Genomic DNA, 20,671 nt, shown 5'->3' with positions numbered 1-20,671 from the left:
TGATGTGTACTTAAATAACAATACACAAATGGAAATGTTTGATTAAACTGATTTCAAAGTGTTACATAACTTGTAGATTTTCACTACTTTTATTAAAACTTTATTTAAAGGCATAGAATTGTAGGAATAAAATATTAAATGTACAAACAAACAATATCTCTGCATTTGCTCTGCAATTTTTAAACAATATTGCTTATATCCGTCACCTGCTCATATTGTAGCACTCATTCGCCCATGTGTTCTCTCGAAGTGTAGTGTCTCTCGTTTACCCCTCTGCAATGAAGTTTTCTTTTGTTGTGCTTCAGCCGCTTGCACACTGCAAGAAATCCACCACACTGCCCCACCGTTTTGGCCATCTTAATAAATAGAACTTGTTGCCAGTGGCCAACACCTAGTGTAAGCGTGGCTGTGTATCGAGTGTAAACCTCGAGAGCTGTCCGTTAAAGATTTTAACCAAATTTTAACAAAGTAAATAGCATTTTTTCCCAGCCTGCACTTATTGAAATTGTATAAATAACGAAAGTACCTTTCCATTAATTTCAGTTTAGTTTTAGTGGAAACACATACGCAAAATGGCGCGTGTGTTGCCAATTTTCTCTATATTTTTGCTGTGCTGTGCGCTAGGTGAGTAAAAAAAATAGTCAGAAAATATTTATAATATTTCGCTGCTGAGTTTTATAAGATATTTTAATATTTTAAATTCAAAAGTGTATTTTTAAGAGTGAAACAGTGTTTTAGAAGACAAAGAAAAAGTTTTGGTAATTTTTTTTTAGTATTTTGTTTCTGTACTATATATATACATACAATATAAATAAATAATAAAAATTAAACAAAACATATAAATATATTGTGCATAATGAAATCGCTAAATTTCCATATTTGTTATCTTTGACTTCAACCGGAAATTATGTCGTTGCCTGTTTAAGCATTCAAATATCCACTAAGTTACATAATTTGTACATGTTCCTGTTTTATAAACGTGGATAGACATACAGTTCATTAAAAAAATATTAACGCAAACAACTTTTTCCATATTTTAAATTTTATTTCAAAAAATATGGTTTAAAAGTTACCAAAAAAGTATTAAAACTATTAATATTGTATTTTTAAAACTTCTTTTACTTTTATAATTAAGAAAAAAAATTTGAAATAATATTTACAAATTTTTCAAATTATATTTTTCGTTTAACTTTTTAACATGCTGAAGTTTATTTTAAGTATTGTAGAAAATACTATATATTTGTCAATAACTCAATTTTAAAAGCTAATATTTGTTAGTTTCGGATTTTATTTTTAATTAATTTCAATTCTTCTATTAATTTTTAGTTTTTAAGAATTAACAAAACCTTAGAATTTGTTTTTGATATTAATTTAAAATATTTTTTCAAATCAATTTTTCTACCAAAGTAGAAAGTTATGTATTTTCACACATTATTTTTTTACATTTTTTTGAGGGTTTCAAAAAAATTGTAGGTAATATTTTCCAAAAAATAGTAAAAAATCAAGAGCTAAATACCACTTTTAAATGTGCAACCTCGCTTTCCCCTCGGCGACGTTCGTACATATCACTTCATATTTCTCACCAGTTAGAGGCCTTTTGATCATATAATGAGATTTCCCAATGTTTTATCATCGGGTATCGACGGTTTGTAGACAAAAATTCATTAATAGAAATCTAGCTAAAAGTAAACTGTAACTCATTCAACCAGAAAATATTATTTTAGATTATTCAATGTAATGAGCAGACCAACCCGGTGCCGAGTTACACGATGAGGCAGAATCAAAGCCATCAGCTGACCATAACTTTTAAACGAAAATCTACTGTACTCAATCAGACACTCAAGAAGAAGAAGAAAACATATAAAATTGCACTAATTATTGTCCACAAACTGGTTTCCTATAATGTCGCTGTCCATCATATTCTTGCTTAGATAAAATCAAGGTTGACAACTAAAGGCTAAACTCATTCAAACCCGTCTACATCCCCACACACATACACACACTTGCCTACCGACATTTGAATCCAAGCGCCTGCATTTGAAAATGGCAAAAGTCGCATTGATTTAGCATTTGCCAATATCAATTTAAATAAACACACAACAACAACAAAATGTAGGCGAGTTAGCACACATCAGCAAACACCTCGGCGAGCTAACAAGCTCACGAACAATTAATAAATCATTAAAGACATGCAATGTCTCGAGCGGTGTCTTCAAGATGCCAATATGCACAGCAAGTTTGCTTGCATTTCTGGCACCATTTTACTGCACTCACATGCATACTTACACACATATATAAACATACAGTACTTTGTCCGTTAAGTTTCCGAAGGTGCGGCCGCTCACGAAAGGTCCCGTTTTAAACCTTTTACTTGGCCTTTGGGCACTTGAGCGACGCAAATAGAAACAAAAATAAAGCATGTCGTGTAACTGCTGCACCTTAAATATGAGCATATACATAGATGTGGACGTGGGTGTTGCAAGCAATTCAACACAGTTAGTGCATGCGATTGAGTGCGTTCAGCAGAACAGCGATGGTTGCTTGGTATTTCACGAAGTTAAGCAACTGATTAGCATAAAATATTCATATGAAGAAATCGAAGTTATATATTTAGAAGCAAGCGTTTGTATGCCGTTAAAATGTAACTCAAAGCAATTATAAACGAAGTTCTAATATTGTAGGGTTGCCAGAAAGCCATTGACTAAAGTAAAGTTTAACCGAAAATAAACGAGTTTCGTTGCTAGGTATTTTTTAGCTTCTTGAATAGAGAGATGTGAGCTAGCAATTCTAGAGTTATAAAAAAACACAAGAAAAAGCGTTAACTTCGACTACATCGAAACTAATATACCCTTCACAGGTACATTTTTTTTAGTAACTATATGTCCAGTTTGTATGGCAACTATATGGTATAGTAATCCGATCTTAACAATGTTTTCGAAGATTATATTGTTGCCTTAAACAGTAATCCATGTCAAATTTCGTGAAGATACAGGTTTTACAAACTTTGTGACAACCTTAATATACCTTGTTCAAGGTATAATAAATAGATATGAAAGGGGGCCTTTCTTTTCAATATAAAGCACTTTAAATTACACCCTTCAATTGTAGATGATTTGCTAGAAACAAATTCATTTAAATTATTTTCTGCAAATAGAATTGGATGAAAAATATAATTCTAACTTATGTGGAGATAACTGTGGTTTTTTTATTATTTAAATTTTTAATATTTATAAGTGTTTTCAATACAAAAGAATTTATTCTATTGCGTATGCTTATAAATATATGTATTTATATATGAATATTTAAAAAAATTATAATTAATATTAATTACTTGCATAAAAATGCATTTACGTTAAATTTAAAGACCTTATTAGAGGTAACAATAAATGGTTTTACCACAACCAGTTAAACGATTACACAAAATTTCGAATGGGATATATTAGTACTATAATTAATGATTACAGGTCTTTTTAAAAATGTAAATATTATGCAAAGTAGCTGGGCGCCCGGCGTATGCATTACCAATTAGATATAATTAAGGCCAGTTATAGCAGAATCGATGAATTACCAGTTTATTTCAACAACTCAGCGAATTCATTAGCAAACAGCCATATGGTATATACTTACATACATATACATATGTAAATAAAAACATTATTTGTTTGTGAATTTCAAGATTACTATAAGTTACGATATAGACAAGCGGCTTAGGCCTGATTTTGATTAGCTGCCTCCATAATAACTTAATTCGCTTGCGCTGATATTCAATATTTACATAATCATGAAAGATGATGCCACCTAAAAAAGCATACATTTTTTTACTTTTCTTTTGTATATGAAGCTGTGTGTGTTAATTTTTTGTTCCATTTGATAATCGCGTTTATGCAATACGTTCGTAATCTGTGAAACAAGTTTGTTGGTTTTCTTGTGTTTTCATTAGTTTTTTACTTTTCATTGTGTGGCAGCAACAATGCTTAAGCTCGCAGCCACAGCCGCATAACTTTTACTTTTTATGACCATCAATAGATACGCGTTTTGCGGTTGCAATTACAACCGCGCCGTAACCGGTTTCATGGCACTAATTTTTTTTTTTGATTTTCTCTTCACCAACTTTGTTGTTTATCTCCGTATGTAGCATGCGCACCCAGCGTTACCAGTTTGCAATGGCTAAGAGCATTTCTTCTTTCGATTTCATTTGAGGAATTATAAAATTGGCTATTAAACCCATTAAATTTATAGTGATTTAATGTAGGGAGCTACAAATATGCTAATTTGCACTAAGCATGAATGTTAACACAAGTTTTTTTTATGGAAAAGTAGTTTTCAGAGCCAACTTCAATTCCTCTCAGTAGAAAATAGAAAATAATAAAATCTAATTTGAAAATGTCATTTGATATTGTATTATATGTATGTATGTTTTTTTGAATGTTAGACCATAATTGTCGGAAAGTGATAACTTAAAAAAACTTACCGGTGGTAGAGTTTGCAATTTGACGTTAAAACAAATTCCTGTACTTAATGCATATTAATGTCAAAATCTATTACAAGATGTGTTCCAAAGTAAACAGGACTTTTTTAATCTAGGGCCCCTGGTGGCGCCATCTATATGTCGATTGGTGCGTTAGAATCTACTATCTTTATCAACTGTTCAGTAAGAATTTCATGACATTTCACCGATTGGAAGTGAATTGCGTTTTAAGTGTCAGTATGTTTGTGTTATCGGTGCGAAAATGAGCTTCGAACAAAGAGCAAACATTAACTTGATGATTGCCTATCTCGTATTAGAGTGCACGATTGGTTTCTACGTTTTCAAAGTGCTCGTGAGGACATAAATGACGATCAGCATGTGGGCCAATCAAAAACCGTGATCACCGGAAATTCGGCCGAAACTGTGCGTGAATTTATCAAAAATCAGCCGAAATCATCATTGAAATTCACGGAAATGGAATTGAACATCTCCAAAACATCGATTTATCGCATTTTGACCGAACATTTGGGCTTACGAAAGGTGTGTGCACGGTTTGTTCCGCACAAATTGACTGACGACCAAAAATTGCTCAGAATCCACCATTCGAAGGACGATTATTTGACCAAAACTATTTTGAATAAAATAAATTGGTTTTGCCGAAAGAACCATTTGTTCTGATTTTCCTGTTTACTCTGAAACGCATCTTGTATATTGCTCATAATTTCATTTTGAACTTTTTGAAACCAAGTTGCTTGAGTTGTTTTAGTATTTAAGTTGTAATAAAGAGAGATACGGAGATATATTTTAATTTAACATTTTTTATTAGTGGTCTTAAAAGATGGAACAAATCCTTCCTTTTATATATATTTTTTTAGTAAGATTTCAATCTGGCGACCCCTCGTTTCCAATTGCTAAATGCCCAAACCTCTTGAAGTTTGACAGTTAACAGAGTTCAAGAGGTTTTGACATTTACAAATTGGAAACGAGCGATGGCCAGATATGTAAACGGAGCGATTTGTTGCCGCCGTTAATAAAAAATGTAAAACAATGAAAACTAAAGAAAATGCGAAATTTAAATATATTTCATGAAACGTTTTGCAATGTGATGCATAGTAATATTAATTTTCAATTACCAATGATTAAAAACATTTATTAATTGAGAACTAGCAAGCTTAATTCACCTTATTAAGTATTGAAAGTTCAAAAGTCAGTTGTTTTAATATACCATAAAATCATAAAAAAAACATTTATATTTTTTCGCGGTATATTAGAAGTCCAATATAAAATAATTTTTAATTGTAAAATATATTGGGTGTTTTAATTTAAAAGCCCAAAAATTATTATTTTGCCCGATCTGGTTACAATTATTTATTTTGAGGCGCTCTCACACTGGAATAAGTTGGTTATTTTATAAACTAATTTTAGACATTTTATAAACTAATGCAGCGAAATACATAAACATAAAAACAAAACATTTGAAATACACAAACAATTTAAAATAATTATTACCGTTCTTTTTGCATTATTTAGCAACATGTCAAGATTCCAGAGACAAACTCGAAGGCGTCGATGTTGAAGAGGTGTGCGCCGACAGACCCGCTGACGAGTACTTCCGTCTAGATACCGACGGCGACTGTCGTGAAGTTTACAGGTATGTTATAAGCATTTAATGCAGCTAATTAAATTTTAAATAGAAATTATTAAATATATGTATACAAAAAAAAATTAATTAAAGTTAAAAAGTCGAAAATTAGAGGTCGAAAATTAAAAAAAAAAAAATTGTTTCACGAAAGTTTAGTATTAGAAATATAGTTTATGCTAAGTATTTTAATACCGTATTAATGCCAACATTTTCTTTGCAAATTGAAGATGTGACAATGCCGGCGAAAACGGCAATACGCGCCTAGCCAACATTAAATGCGCCGGCGGCCTGGCGTTCGATATCACACGACAGACGTGCGATTGGAAATCGAATGTCAAGAATTGTGATCAAATTGAGAGTAAGTCGACCATTTATGGTCCGGCCTGAAAAGTTCAGTGACGTCATTGTTTTTCTGTTTGTTTTTGTTGTTTCTGTTTGGTGTGAAAGAAAAAATAAAAATAAAAAAATCGTTGCCCTCAATTTCCATATATACTATTCGTATTACTACTTAGTTAGCAAACACTGCACGAACGAAAATGAGAAATGTGCAAAAACATTTATTGCTAAATACCACAACATATTGGCATTCAAAATCAAACCAAATTTCAATTCATATACTTATATACATATATAGTACATACATACATTGTAACCGTTTAATATGAATTTTTTCTGTTTCAAATCTTCATACTGTGTGCTCGGACAGCTTCTGTGGCATTAAAGAAAGTAATGTCGAGTTTTGAAAATTTTTGAAATTTTTTACAATTCGATATTGGTTGATTTATTGGCCTCTTTGTTGCTAATTTCCTAATGGTGATTTTTGTCGCTCTCTGGCTCACTTCTAACTGTCAGTGCAGCTGTCACAAGTGACAGTGTATGCTCGTATTATGTATAATTTCATGTTGGCTGTCTTGTTTACTATGTTTTTGTATTTAATTTTCGTTTGCGATCGTTTTTCGTTATTTCTCCTTACATGTAACTAACCAAATCTTTGTTTTCTTTATTTTCCATAAGTGTGCGAGTCCTTTTTGTATACATTCTTCCTCTTTAGCATACATTCTTAAAAATAATAACGCAAAATGAAATGTCAAAAATTCTGTCGAAAAACCAAAGTTCTGCGTACTTTTCGAAAAAAAAAATATATATATATATATTATCGACGTACCCTGTATTATTTTATTCACTTAATTTTATACAAGGATTAAGTAAAAAGTTTTAGTAAAAAAAAAATTATTATTCAAACATTATTTTTAACGGTAAAACTAAGTAATTGAACTCACCAAGTCTTAACAATGGACACTATTTGCAATCTGTTTGTGTTCCCTTAGATGTACAAAATCGGGTTTGAAAGAAATTCAGTGCCCCTCCGGCTTGGCCTTCGATATTTTAAAACAAACCTGTGACTGGAAAGCAAAAGTAACTAACTGCGATGAAAAAGAGAGTAAGTGTCTTAAATTCCAATACACAAAGCAATATGCGCCATTTTTTTGCTAACTACAATAAATGTAAATAAAGTAGACGTAATAACTTTTGCCATCACTGTACACATAGTTATGTGCGTAGCGTTAGTTTTGAAAGTTTCCGGTTGAACGGTTGAAAGGCGCTTGATTGGCAGCATAAGGCGACGTTTACATTGTGCCATTTTCTTAGCAACTTGAAAGTGTCGATGACTTTGTACATAATTTCTAAAATAAAAAATACAATATAACCTTTTACTGGCTTTATGAAATGGCACAATGGAAACTGGATACTGAAAATCACGCCTACCACCGCAGCTTATACATATTTAATTGCCCGAATTTAATTGAGAAAATGCGAAAAAACTGTGTTGCTTAAAAATGGAGGTTTCTGTTAAAATTTTGGAACTTTGGTTTTGGTGTTGTTGCACATAAAATACTAACAAACAATTCGGATTACATACTTTTGTTTTTTTAATGATCACACACCACACAAACTCTACCACTTTTCTATGCATACTTTTGTATATAATTCTTCAATTATCCACTAACTGACAATGTGTTTTTTACTGCCGTTATTTATTTCTTCCCATAAATTAACACGTTCTTTTGCATATTTACACGAATTAGAACCACGTAAGGTTAAGCCCATATTGAAGACTGATGAGCCCATCTGCCCAGAGGGTAAACTATCCTGCGGTGATGGCGAGTGTCTTGACAAGGAATTGTTCTGTAACGGCAAACCTGACTGCAAAGATGAGTCCGACGAGAATGCCTGCTGTAAGTAGTGACATCTTTTACTGCAATGTGGAACATAAACCAATTCTGTTTTTATTTTCTCCGCACAGCCGTTGATGACGATCCAAATCGCGCACCCGAGTGCGACCCCACACAATGCGCCTTGCCCGATTGTTTCTGCTCGGCCGATGGTACGCGCATACCTGGCGCCATAGAGCCCACACAGGTGCCACAAATGATAACCATCACCTTTAACGGAGCTGTCAATGTGGATAATATCGATTTGTACGAAGACATTTTCAATGGTCAACGTCAGAATCCAAATGGCTGCTCGATCAAGGGTACCTTCTTCGTTTCACACAAGTATACCAATTATTCGGCTGTGCAAGATTTACACCGTCGCGGTCACGAGATCTCGGTCTTCTCATTGACACACAAAGATGATCCAAACTACTGGAGCAGCGGTTCGTACGATGATTGGCTCGCCGAAATGGCTGGCGCTCGTTTGATTATCGAACGTTTTGCGAATATTACTGATGGTTCGATTATTGGTATGCGTGCCCCTTACTTGCGTGTCGGTGGCAACAAACAATTCGAGATGATGGCTGATCAATTCTTCGTGTATGATGCCTCAATCACCGCCTCATTGGGACGTGTGCCCATCTGGCCTTACACACTGTACTTCCGCATGCCACACAAATGTAACGGTAACGCACATAACTGCCCATCGCGTAGCCACCCAGTGTGGGAAATGGTCATGAACGAATTGGATCGTCGTGATGACCCGACCTTCGACGAGTCGCTGCCCGGTTGTCACATGGTGGACTCGTGCTCAAACGTCGCCTCCGGCGATCAATTCGCACGTCTATTGCGTCACAATTTCAACCGTCACTACAATAGCAACCGTGCTCCATTGGGTCTGCACTTCCATGCTTCGTGGCTTAAATCTAAGAAGGAGTACCGTGATGAGCTTATTAAATTCATCGAAGAGATGCTGACACGTAATGACGTATTCTTCGTTACCAATCTGCAAGTTATCCAATGGATGCAGAATCCAACTGAACTCAATTCACTGCGCGATTTCCAGGAATGGAAAGAGAAGTGTGATGTTAAGGGTCAACCCTACTGTTCGTTGCCCAACGCGTGTCCACTGACGACGAGAGAGCTGCCTGGAGAGACTCTACGTCTCTTCACCTGTATGGAGTGCCCCAACAACTATCCATGGATCTTGGATCCCACAGGCGATGGTTTCTCAGTTTAAGTTCGTTAGTAGATTAGAAAAGAATACACACACATTACTCACATACACACACACAAAATCTAGAAAGCAGAAGGAAGAAAAATTGTAGTAATTTATACTTAAGACCGGAAGGAGTTTTATACAAATTATACTTTATTACCTTTATTTGTAACTTAATAATTTGCAACTCGTAGAAGTTCCACCGAGAGTCTGATCTATTAAACAAAAAACTAAATTTAAAGTGTAATTATTTCTTCGAAATGTTAAACGAAACTTTGTTACCGTGGAAAATACTCATAACTGTAAAATAATTACCTTGCCTTTTACTATCTTCCTCTCCTTTTTCTAAAAATCATTTCCGACTTTTATTCTTAAACCTCTTCACCTAACGATTACTTGAAGTCTTTGCTAGTTTAAACTAAAAGCTCTATGACACTTTCTCTTCAACTTCACACAATCCTTCCACAACTATTCTTATGTTCTTCAAATATCTGACATATCTACTTCTATCTTTTAACTATTTCCTTTACATTTTATTTATTTATCTTCATTTTTCTTTTGATAAACTTGTATGCTTTCTTGTACATGTTCTATTCCTCTATTTCCTCCTCCTATTCTTATGATCTTTCTAATGTAAAATATTTCCTGTACAAAGTGATATATTTTTATTTTTCACCACTTTTATGAACTCTCTTCTTCTCCGCTTTCCACTTTTACATTTTCCTTTTACTGTGTTTTCTCTTCAAGAAAAACGCCAAATATATCACAACAGTTTATATTCGTTTTTAATTATGTTAGTATTTTAACTAAGGAATACATGAAAATGAATTTTTCTCTGAAAAAATTTAATTGTTTTAAAGCAAAATAAAATTCCTAAAGAAATTAAAATTTGATTTTTATTTTTAAAATTCCTTGAGCCATATGTTTAATTTAATAACAGCCAGCTACGAAAACTGCCCGTTTCACGAAGACACACCCACTAGCAACCAAAGTAACCAGCAACCGAAACATCGAAAGCCATTGCCGATAGTTTTATACCACAAAACTCGGTTCTACCTTATTCAAGTCGAATAGAATTTGGTTTAGTTAAGCAGAATTTCTCTAATCGTAAACCGGATCTTCTTAGTACTTTCGGCTTTGAGTGTAATGAAAGCTTAAACATGTTTCGGACCAAACTACGTCGGAATTGATATTATGGTGAACAAGGCAACTCATAACTAACTCAATATACGAGTACGGAAACCTAATGTTGTGCTAAGGATTAGTTAATGATTAGTGGACGCAGGGCATACATATATTGGATATGTCGGGACTTATTCTGGATAAATGGGAGTATTACCTGCTACAGTATCCAGAACGAAACTGCGCAAAGGTGACTGTCGTTTCTCGCGACAACTGGAGCTCTTCGTCTGAAATGGGTGGTTGAGGAATGACCTCTGCCTGCCTTGTAGTTTGCAAGAACGTTTTTTTGTCCTTTCCCCATATGCCAGCTACCGACTTGAGGATTTTGTTCTGGCTCTGTACTTGGGCGATAATCGCGGTCGTATAAGGAGTGAAGAAGCACAGACTGTCAAAAGTGACACCTAAATTTATAGGATTATTAACAGTCGGAATCTTAATTAATCTGTTCTCTTTGGTCAGTTTAGTGAATATGACCTCTGTGGATTTAGTGGAAGCGAAAAGATCGGAGATATAAAACTTAATAAACCAGGATGGCACTAGTTATATTTCAAATTTCTTAAATTTACTGTTAAATAACTGTGGTGACAATGTTGGGGGAAAAATATTTAATTCACCGTTTTGGTTATCAAACTATCTGGCAACGCTGCTTTGACACGTTCACAATAAAGCGTTTAATTACTTATTTTGCCAAACGCATTTCGAAGCCGTGACAGCTGGATTTGACAGCATTAATTTATTTTATTAGCTGACTTTCCCACTAGAGAATTCGTACGTGTTTTTCCTCGACTATTCTGTGTTTTTCGCTTTTGTTGAAATAAATATAATCGCTCACTTTGTAGCAATATGACTGACTATCAATTCAATGAACGTGCTTATGCCAAAATAATTTTCCATGCTGCCAAATATCCACACTTGGCCGTTAATGGAGTTCTATTAAGTGAGAAGTCACCGAAAGGCAACACAGTGCAAATAGTTGACGCGATACCACTTTTCCATCAATGTCTCTATGTTACACCAATGGCAGAGATTGCGCTTACACAGGTATACAATTAGTGTGAAATATAACTTACGAGACTTTGATTGAGATATATTGTTCTATTTCAAGTTTAAGAACACCTGCTTCTTCCCATGATTATATTATTTATACGCTCCTTTTTCTTTGTTGCAAAGGTTGATGCATTCGCCGAGCGCGAAAATTTGATTGTAGCCGGCTACTATGTAGCTCCAGAGAACCTGTATGACAGCAGCGTGGAAAAGGCACCCGCGGCGAAAATCGGTGAAAAAATTCTTGAAACTAACAAAAATGCTTGCTTCGTAGTAGTAGACAATAAGTTAATGCGCTTGAATCATACACAAGCAGCACTAAAAGTATTTAGTAGTAGCGGAGAGTCTGCACGTTGGTCAAAAGCTAACTACACAATCGCTCAGCAGAAAATAACACTACAAACGGTATCAGAGTTGTTACAGCGTGGAGCTATGCGTGAAGTGGTGGACTTCGATAATCATTTAGATAATCCAGCGAACGATTGGACGAATCAACACTATAACCGGGACTTGAAGCAGCTTATGGCCATGTACTAGTTCTATAAAGAGGTATTAAATTGAATGGGGGTCAAGGTGTCTAATTGTAGCGTGCAATTTTGGTATAAAGTCTCTATGCATTTCTGTTTAAACGTATTTGTTTGATAGTATTTTGATGAAAATATTAAAATATCTATGGAACCTAGCTAAAGAAATAAATAATACATACATAATTACATGATAAACGCGCTTTTCTATAGTATTTATTTTAAATTTTAGCTATTTTCTGAGCATTTACATTTTAGTTTGAAAAATTTGCACAGGTCTGCCTTACGAATACATTCCGCTTGAGTAAAAATTCCGTTAATAAATCGAATTTAAAGCCAAAGGCGCACTTGCTGATCCCAGCTAGTAGATGCAAGGCACATGCCATTCGGTGAGAGTCCAATGCATGTGATGCGATTTTCATGGCCTTGTAGCATTGCTGGAAATGATTAAATATAAATATTATTTAATCATATTTTTAACGGCGTTCAATGGCGTAATTTACCATTGTGTGAAACTTTAACTGTATCCCAAGCATGAATATTTCCCTCAATTCCAGAACACATCAAATAGCGACCACTGGTTGATAGAGCTATACAAACATTAAACATATTTATAAAAAAAACACCTTAAGGTAAAAACAAGAAAAATTCTTCATATACCGCACGAAGTGAAGCCTGTGTTTTTCTGCGGTGGCTCGTATTGAGCTATTTGCTGATCAGATCGTATATCATAAAGACGCGCTGTTTGGTCCTCAGAGCAAGAGGCGAACCCAAAACCACTTGGATGATACTATAAGTGAATATAATGAGTGAACTTTGTATGATATATAAAAATATTACTTACGCAGACAGAATTTACGTCCATTTCGTGACCGAAGAACATCTGCTTGTATGTATCTTCACGTACATCCCACAGTTTGGCTGTCTTATCTACTGAACCTGTTATATACGTCTTCATGTCGGGCGAAAGACTTAAACCAGCAATATCACCAGCATGTCCATTAAAATCCATTGTTTTCACACCCTTCTCCAAGTCCCAATGACAACTGCAAATATTTGAGTTTTATACCCCGAGCCGTCTTTAATTGCAATCAATTATATTACATTTTCATATCACCCGAGCCCGTTATTAAATGTCCGTCATCTAAGAATCGACATGAACTCAAAAAACCCTCGTAACCCAAAAGTTCTCGTGTCATTTTGGCGACGCCCGAAGCATCTCGATTATTTACATCATAAACTGTGCACTGATTATCCATACCACCACAAGCGACAAAGTTGCCCGATGGAGAAAAAGCGACTGTCATAACCCATGCCGAACGCAAAGGAATAACCTAGGAAAACAAAATACCCAATAAATGGATTTCAAAAAATTAACAAAATGTAAGTAATTAAGAAATTGTACTTTGTACCTGAACTTTGTTTGCCGTCCACGTATCCCATATAATTAGTTTTCCATCCAACGAACCAGTGACACAGTGTCTAGAATCGCCAGCAAAGTGCACAGAATTGACTTTGTTTATGTGACCCTTCAGAATCTTCTTCGAACTAAGTCGTAATTTAGGTACATCACCCATATCGCCACATTTTTCCTGCCATGTACAGTCAGCTTTGGCCTTTTGATCGTCCTAGAGAAAGTAAATGTAATTAGTTCGCTTCTTTATTTAATTAATACACACCGTGTATATAAATTTATATGTAAAATTATAATAAATAATACTTTTTGCAATATAATGCTTTAACAAATTATTTAATATGTTCATTGTGCGTTAATTTGTTTAACTTCAAGGCCTACCTTGAACTTTTGAATCATTCCATTAATCTCATCGTGAAGTTTTTGAGTTTCAGGATCAATTTTAGGCATTTTGAGTTATTTAATTTTTTGTTTTATTTGTTTTAACTTTTATTATTATTATTTTTTTTTTGTTTGGTATTCTTAATTAATGTATTTAATAAAATTTACAATGAAATAAACTTGTTTACACTAACACTCTTTACTGACCGCCACTACCTATTCAAAGTCAACGTCTGCATGCCAACTGTTCTACGAAAAGTTTTTGAAAATTTTCACTGTTATGATAATGCGCCGTTATAAAAAAGCAAAACATTAATGCAATTAACTAATTGGATTGAAATTTTAGTGGGAAATATAGGGCGAGAGTGCATGCGCAAACCGAAATCGAAAGGTACTTTTCTCATGACCACCATCGGAAAGTAGAAGAAACGACATTAAGCACTGTTTTTCTTAAAACTTTTAAATAACGCATTCAATGGTAATTCTTATGTTTGCAGCATTAAAGTAAAACGCAGGAAGTAAATTATGTTATCCACCTCATAACAGGAGGTGTGACGGTCTAGCATTTCCTGTTGTGAAAGACGGAAGTTGAAGCAAAATGAGCAAACAAGTGCTTCAACCGTGTAAAAAAACATATGTGTGTATGTATGTACATATGTGGATATGTTTTGGGAAAATTTCAGTCGCGTCGTAAGTGACCATATAACAACTAGACTTAAAAATATAATTCTAAACATAACAATGTGTTGAAATTATTCTATAAAAATGTAAGCAAATTAATTAAATTAACCACATTCCTTGTCAACAATGAAAATCGAAATGTTATTTCATCCATAAGAATTAAGAAAATTTCCAATAATTTTATCCTAATCGATTTTTTTTAAATACAGAAGAGGATATTGGATACTCATTAAAAAATATTTCTCATGTGTGAACCCACGACAGGTATATATGACAGGAACCGGAACGAACAATTTAAACTGATCAAACAGTTTAATGTTTTGTACCGCTACAACAGCACTTTGAAAAGGATTGATCATTTCCAAAAATAATTTTTAATTTTATTAATAATACCAGACCTTAACTTTACAATAAACGTGAAATCTTACATAAAACGGTTAGGTTGGGCGGTGTATTCATAATAAAGTTAACGAAGGCTCCACCATCCATAAGATTTAAAAGTGTGCATGTGTATTGGTATATATTTTCGAACGGAATTTTGTTTTAACCGTGAATTTTTTGTAACTTGTTTCTTTGTTCAGAACAGTATTATTTATTTCTGTACTTTTTTGGCTTATTAATCTTGCTAAAAAAAAACGATAACTTATTGAACTCACAACTCGTCGTATAAATTAAAACAACTACAATTCGTATAAGCTTTTATAAGTATTAGGTGGCAGCATTTATTGCCCTTTTGTCTTTGACAGTTCGTTGAAGCAGTCGTTTTTGACATTTCATTTTACTATTCCACATAAGGTGGAAAATTGTTTTTCTAAGATTTTTTTCCTGAATACCTAAGCCAAAAATAATATATATCAAAATAAAGCATTAGCTAAAGTAAATTATTATTATTAAATAAAAAAATATGCAGTAAAAAAAGGCGAATCATACGAATACAAGTTGACAAGAATGGCGACTCTAACATTGACTGAAACAGGTAGCACTACAACAATGCATATGCAAGTCCATCAGGATGGACATTCTCCAACTTTGGAGGAGCAGGCAAATCATTTGAATGAACAGCAGCAGCAATTAATAAATATCGATAACATGGGGAGTATTAACCACGGATTAAACGAAGATGTTGTATCTATACCCAAAGAGGTTATGCTAATATCTCTGGTATCGCAAGAGCAGGCTCTTTATAATCCAAAGCATGAATTCTATCGTAATACACATCGAAAAGATTCTAAGTGGCTAGAGATTGCTGACAACGTCGGTTGGACTGGTAAGTATGTTTAATGTAAATGGTGTGCAACTTAATAACAATAATAAATTTAACATGTAGAGGCACAATGTAAATCAAAATGGAAAGCCATGCGTGACCAATATTGTCGTGAACTAAAACGCAGCAAATTTAATATCAAAGCTAATGTAAAATGGAAATATTTCAAGGAATTAGAATTTTTACGACCTTTTGCTTTGTCGAGGAAGTAAGTTTTTGTTTTAATTTTTATTTATTATTTTCATCTTTTCTTTTGTACATATACAATAATATCCATATGTATTAGTGAAACTAACTGTTATAAGATTAGTGTTATAAAAATATTAGGAATAAGCGTTTAACTTGTCCAATTTTGTGAAATTAGCTATCGACCGCGCGCCACAAATAAAAACGAAAATTTAACTGGGTCGAACGGAAAAAATACTTGTAACAAATTACCAAGTATTAAAATGGAACATGGTCAATTTAGCGCGTCTGATTTTACCGCCGATAACGTTTTGAGTGCAGAAGATAAGCTTGACTCAACAACTTCAGGCCTTCTAAACTCATTAAGCGATGAGCAGCTGCACTCAGTGATGCAGCAACACAGTGGAAGTTGGAATTATCTCACCACGACAACGACCACAAGCGATGTTCACACTTTGGAAGGAAATGAGCACAGCCCTAATGAACTCGACGATACTAATTTATTACAACATACACACCCGAGCTCAGAAGCTGATGATATGCTGTGCGCTTTGGTAGAAAGTGTACCGTCTACAAGTGTTCAAATGCAACAAACACAATCACACAATGAGGAAGAAGACGACGATCCCATACACACGTTCCTCAATATAGAAAGTTTCTTCGAAAAAGACCTCATTAACATGATTCAACAGGAAGATATTATATATAATAATTTTCATCCAAATTATCGCAATGCCAAAATGAAACTTGAAGTTTGGGATGAAATTGCACGCAAACTAAAAAAGCCAGGTTAGCGTGAAAACTAAGATAATATTCCAATTATTATATATTTATGTATCTGTTTTAATTTTAAGTTGGGCGCTGTCGTTTGAAATGGAAAGCACTGCGGGATCAATATATCAGAGAACATAAACGACTGAAAGACCGTGAACATTCTGAATTGTTGCCGCGTTGGAAGCACTATGATGCGCTTACATTCTTGCAAAAGTTTATAAAGCATAAAACAAGGTAATTTGTTATATTTTGAGATGAGTGTATATTAAATATAACGCTTTTCAAAATATTTCTTACAGCGAGAGTGATGCTAAAAATGCGGTACGATTGCCTAAAACTGAATTAGAGCTTGATGTAGATGAACATATCATCGACAGTCCGCCATTGCCTTCTCCAATAGAAGTAGTACAACACGATTTGGATCAGCAAACATTACCAACTCTGTCAGGTCCACATACGCAACATGACCTGCATACAGCAACACATGATATGTGCGTTGTTAGTGGCAGCAGTGTTAGCGGCTACGATGAAATGGATATTGATCACTACATTATCGGACATACAAGCGATACGGGCGTCAATGATGATGGGATAGACATTGATACTGGCGATGACGAGGAAGATCAAAAATCGCATCAACATTTTACAGAGTATCCGCCAAGTTCAACAACTAAAATGACTGCCAATAACAGCGCAAATCAGCAGGATACCGGTAATGACGTAAAAACGGAGATGAATGAATTCAAAGATATAAAAGATAGTAACATAATGATACAACAAGATGATGTAACATTACAAACACAACTACATCAACATCAACAGCAGTCGTCACTTCAGCAGCAGCAGTCACAGACACAGTTGGTGCTATCACAACAACATCATCAGCCACCGTTAATGAAGTTAACGTCGCAAACTACCACGCACCACCAACATTTGCTCTCTTTAGATGTTGGTGAGGAGACAAGAACTGCCACACTTACCACTAGGGATAAATCCCTCATGCAACTACATCACCAACAGCAGCCGCAGCAACAAATACATGATTTCAGTAACGAAATAAAGCATCAACAGTCCCAACAAGCGCTTACAAGTGGTTTAGTGAAGAGCAGTAGTGCGAATTTGACTTCCAACAACAACTGTGGCATGTCAATATTAAACCCTAGTACCTCCCTCAGCATGGAGGCCATCAATTTACAATCTTTGACAAGTAGTTCACATAATAGCTCGACGACAACACCGATCACAACGCATGCCCCGTCCACCGCAGTCACTGCCGCCTCTCTTCCAATAGCTGATAATCAAAGAGCGACCGACACTTTTGGAGACGATGAGGTCGGCGCTTTCTTCAAAGCAGTTGCCATGAAAATACGCAATGCCAATATGTCGCCGGTGTCTTTCACCGACCTACAAATCGATATTTTACGCGTGATAAACAGTACATTGCGCCACAATTAGTTAGAAGCTCTTACAGCTCATCGCGCGTGTAATTTTTTGTATTCTCTTATATAATGTAAGCACTTAGTCCTTTATTATAAATGTTTTTCATTTCCTCAATGTACTTTCTTTTCAGAAATTGTTCGTATTTTACTAAGTTTATTCTTTGACCGTCTTACAAAAAAGATATCTGTTGTTGCAGATATGTTTTATTGGTACGTGTTGGTTTGTGTAAATAGGCTATGTTTAGTTCTTCAGTACGTCTTGAAGTTAAATTAAATCATAACACTATTACTAAACAATTTTTTTTATTGTTTTAAAAGTTATTAAAAGTAATTTTCACGCGCAGATAGCTGAATTTTTTTTAATTTATTCAAAATTTAATGTTTTTTAACTTAAATATTCTTTAAATTAACTAAACCTCCTCATGAATTATTATGCCGTTTATGAATTATGTTAAAAGAAATGGCTAGATTTGTGCCAAAGTAGATTATTTATTAACAAAAAGTGGACTTGAACTTGAGCAAAGTGTGCAAAAAAGTCCAACAGTGGCTGCGAATTAGATATAGATTTTGTTTTGTCTGCGTTTAGTGCTATTTTCAATTGGTCATATGTAATTAGTGGTATTATTATATTCGTAAACTTTGCACAGTTTTTTAAATGAAATAAAATAATTTTATATTTGTATTGTTCTCATTAATATAAGAATAATTTCGAACGAAAACTTTGTGCATATGCAAATAGATATGCTTTTATGCATATATATATGTATGTACGCATATATAAATTATTTGTAAATAAAAATTTTAGCTAAACCAAATAATTATTAATTAAAAAAAATTAATCTCGAAATCAAGAACTCTCATGATACCAAGAAAACATTAAATTTTTGACATATACATAAATATTTACAAACAAACACATTTTAGAAATCAATTCAAGGTTCTAATACATACTAAGTGCTCAGCATTTTTGTTTATAACGGGTGTTACAAGTAGTACTTTTTTCAATAGCCTCTTTTTGACAGAGCACGCGATGCTATTTTTGGTCGGAATTGTTAAGCATTTCACCGTGGAAAAAGTTACGCCTGAACAACGTTTCCAAATCGTTCAACTTTATTACGAAGATTCACTTCCGATAAAGAATGTGATTCGCGCGCTTCGCTCAACTGAGCGTATATCGCCACACCATCACCAATTTTGAGACCCGGCATTGATTATTGTATAATATTCGACTGAATAGACCACGTCCAGCACACAGTGAAGAAAATATAGCAACCTTAGCTGAGGTGTGGATCGTGGAAAGTCAATTCGGCGCCGTTTGCGGCAACTCAAATTGACGTTTTGAGCGACTTGGCGTCGACATCTTAAACTGAAAGCATACAAAATATAGTTTGTAAAAAACTGAAGCCGCTCGACCTTCCCAAGCGACATAGCTTCGATCCAAGAACATCCGACATTTTCGAACAAAGTTTTGTTCAGCGATCAGGCCCATTTCTGGCTCAATGGGTATATAAACAAACAAAATTGCCATATTTGAGACGATGAGTAACCTGAAAAGGTTCAAGAGCTGCTATTTCATACAGAAAAAACAACGGTTTGGGTTTGGTGTGGTTTGTGGGCCGGTGGAATCATCGGTCCATATTTCTTCAGAAATGATGCCGGGGAGAACGAAACCGTCAACGGCAAATGTTATCGCGCCATAATTGTCCATTGAATGACTGAAATTGAAGCTCGTGACTCGGGGACATTTGGTTTCAACAAGACGGCGCCACTTCTCACACATCGCATCAATCAATGAATTTATTGAGAGAACACTTCGGTGAGCAGATAATTTCACGGTTTGTACTGGTCGATTGGCCACCAAGATCGTGTGATATCACACCGTTTATTAAAATTTTAAAAGACACCTCCACCTCCGACTACTTAAAAGTGCTTAAATCGACATTTATAACATTCTTGAACTATATTTGATTAACCTTAGCATTCATATAGAGCACACCCAGGCGATTACCACCATGGAATTATACCATCCTGCATTGATGTCACAGTTGAGCTCCAGCTTAGACTCAAACCAAATGACTTTACCATTCTTCGACTTCAAGAACATTGAATGCGGCAACGTTAATGCCTACTATCTAAACATCACTACGCATTGTCTTCCCTAGACAGCAAAATCAAATTTTACGACATACAGGTAATTCAGGAAAGTATCTTAACTTATATTCCAGTTCGTACACAAA

General features: G+C 34.5%; 4 protein-coding genes across 8 annotated transcripts; 3 read left to right on the top strand and 1 right to left on the bottom strand.

Moving 5' to 3' along the window:
• The first annotated feature begins 324 nt into the window (after positions 1–324).
• Positions 325–9,856, top strand: LOC105225231 (hypothetical protein). 4 transcript variants are annotated; one of them, XM_011203603.4, is made up of 6 exons: positions 325–468; positions 544–624; positions 5,999–6,119; positions 6,338–6,468; positions 8,198–8,347; positions 8,416–9,856. In XM_011203603.4, exons 2-6 carry the CDS (start codon positions 573–575, stop codon positions 9,564–9,566), a joined length of 1,605 nt encoding a protein of 534 aa, XP_011201905.1. In that variant the 5' UTR covers positions 325–468; positions 544–572; the 3' UTR covers positions 9,567–9,856. The 4 variants fall into 4 exon arrangements, with proteins under 4 accessions (XP_011201905.1, XP_011201907.1, XP_011201908.1 ...); XM_011203605.4 differs by lacking the exon at positions 6,338–6,468 and adding an exon at positions 7,439–7,551 and having other exon boundaries at positions 326–468; XM_011203606.4 differs by lacking the exon at positions 6,338–6,468 and adding an exon at positions 7,439–7,551 and having other exon boundaries at positions 399–468; positions 524–624.
• Positions 9,857–11,459: 1,603 nt separating this feature from the next.
• On the top strand, positions 11,460–12,493 carry LOC105225233 (ER membrane protein complex subunit 8/9 homolog). The gene is made up of 2 exons (XM_011203607.3): positions 11,460–11,768; positions 11,898–12,493. Exons 1-2 carry the CDS (start codon positions 11,571–11,573, stop codon positions 12,306–12,308), a joined length of 609 nt encoding a protein of 202 aa, XP_011201909.1. The 5' UTR covers positions 11,460–11,570; the 3' UTR covers positions 12,309–12,493.
• On the bottom strand, positions 12,482–14,353 carry LOC105225234 (guanine nucleotide-binding protein subunit beta-2). The gene is made up of 7 exons (XM_011203608.4): positions 14,091–14,353; positions 13,708–13,923; positions 13,400–13,629; positions 13,140–13,341; positions 12,956–13,085; positions 12,799–12,885; positions 12,482–12,732 (listed from the first exon to the last, which is right to left on the bottom strand). Exons 1-7 carry the CDS (start codon positions 14,157–14,159, stop codon positions 12,626–12,628), a joined length of 1,041 nt encoding a protein of 346 aa, XP_011201910.1. The 5' UTR covers positions 14,160–14,353; the 3' UTR covers positions 12,482–12,625.
• Positions 14,354–15,504: 1,151 nt separating this feature from the next.
• Positions 15,505–19,153, top strand: LOC105225235 (uncharacterized). 2 transcript variants are annotated; one of them, XR_007422948.1, is made up of 6 exons: positions 15,505–16,038; positions 16,099–16,243; positions 16,400–17,010; positions 17,076–17,229; positions 17,295–18,505; positions 18,566–19,153. XR_007422948.1 is itself a non-coding variant. In XM_011203609.4 (5 exons), the coding sequence occupies exons 1-5, from the start codon at positions 15,720–15,722 to the stop codon at positions 18,448–18,450; spliced, it is 2,385 nt and encodes a 794-aa protein (XP_011201911.3). In that variant the 5' UTR covers positions 15,505–15,719; the 3' UTR covers positions 18,451–19,153. The 2 variants fall into 2 exon arrangements, 1 of the variants encoding a protein (XP_011201911.3); XM_011203609.4 differs by having other exon boundaries at positions 17,295–19,153.
• The last annotated feature ends 1,518 nt before the right edge of the window (positions 19,154–20,671 follow it).

Source organism: Bactrocera dorsalis, chromosome 5 (assembly GCF_023373825.1).
Source record: "Bactrocera dorsalis isolate Fly_Bdor chromosome 5, ASM2337382v1, whole genome shotgun sequence".
Classification (NCBI taxonomy): Eukaryota; Metazoa; Arthropoda; class Insecta; order Diptera; family Tephritidae; genus Bactrocera; species Bactrocera dorsalis.
Note: the sequence above shows the minus strand (reverse complement) of the source record. Positions and strands in the feature narration are given on the sequence as shown.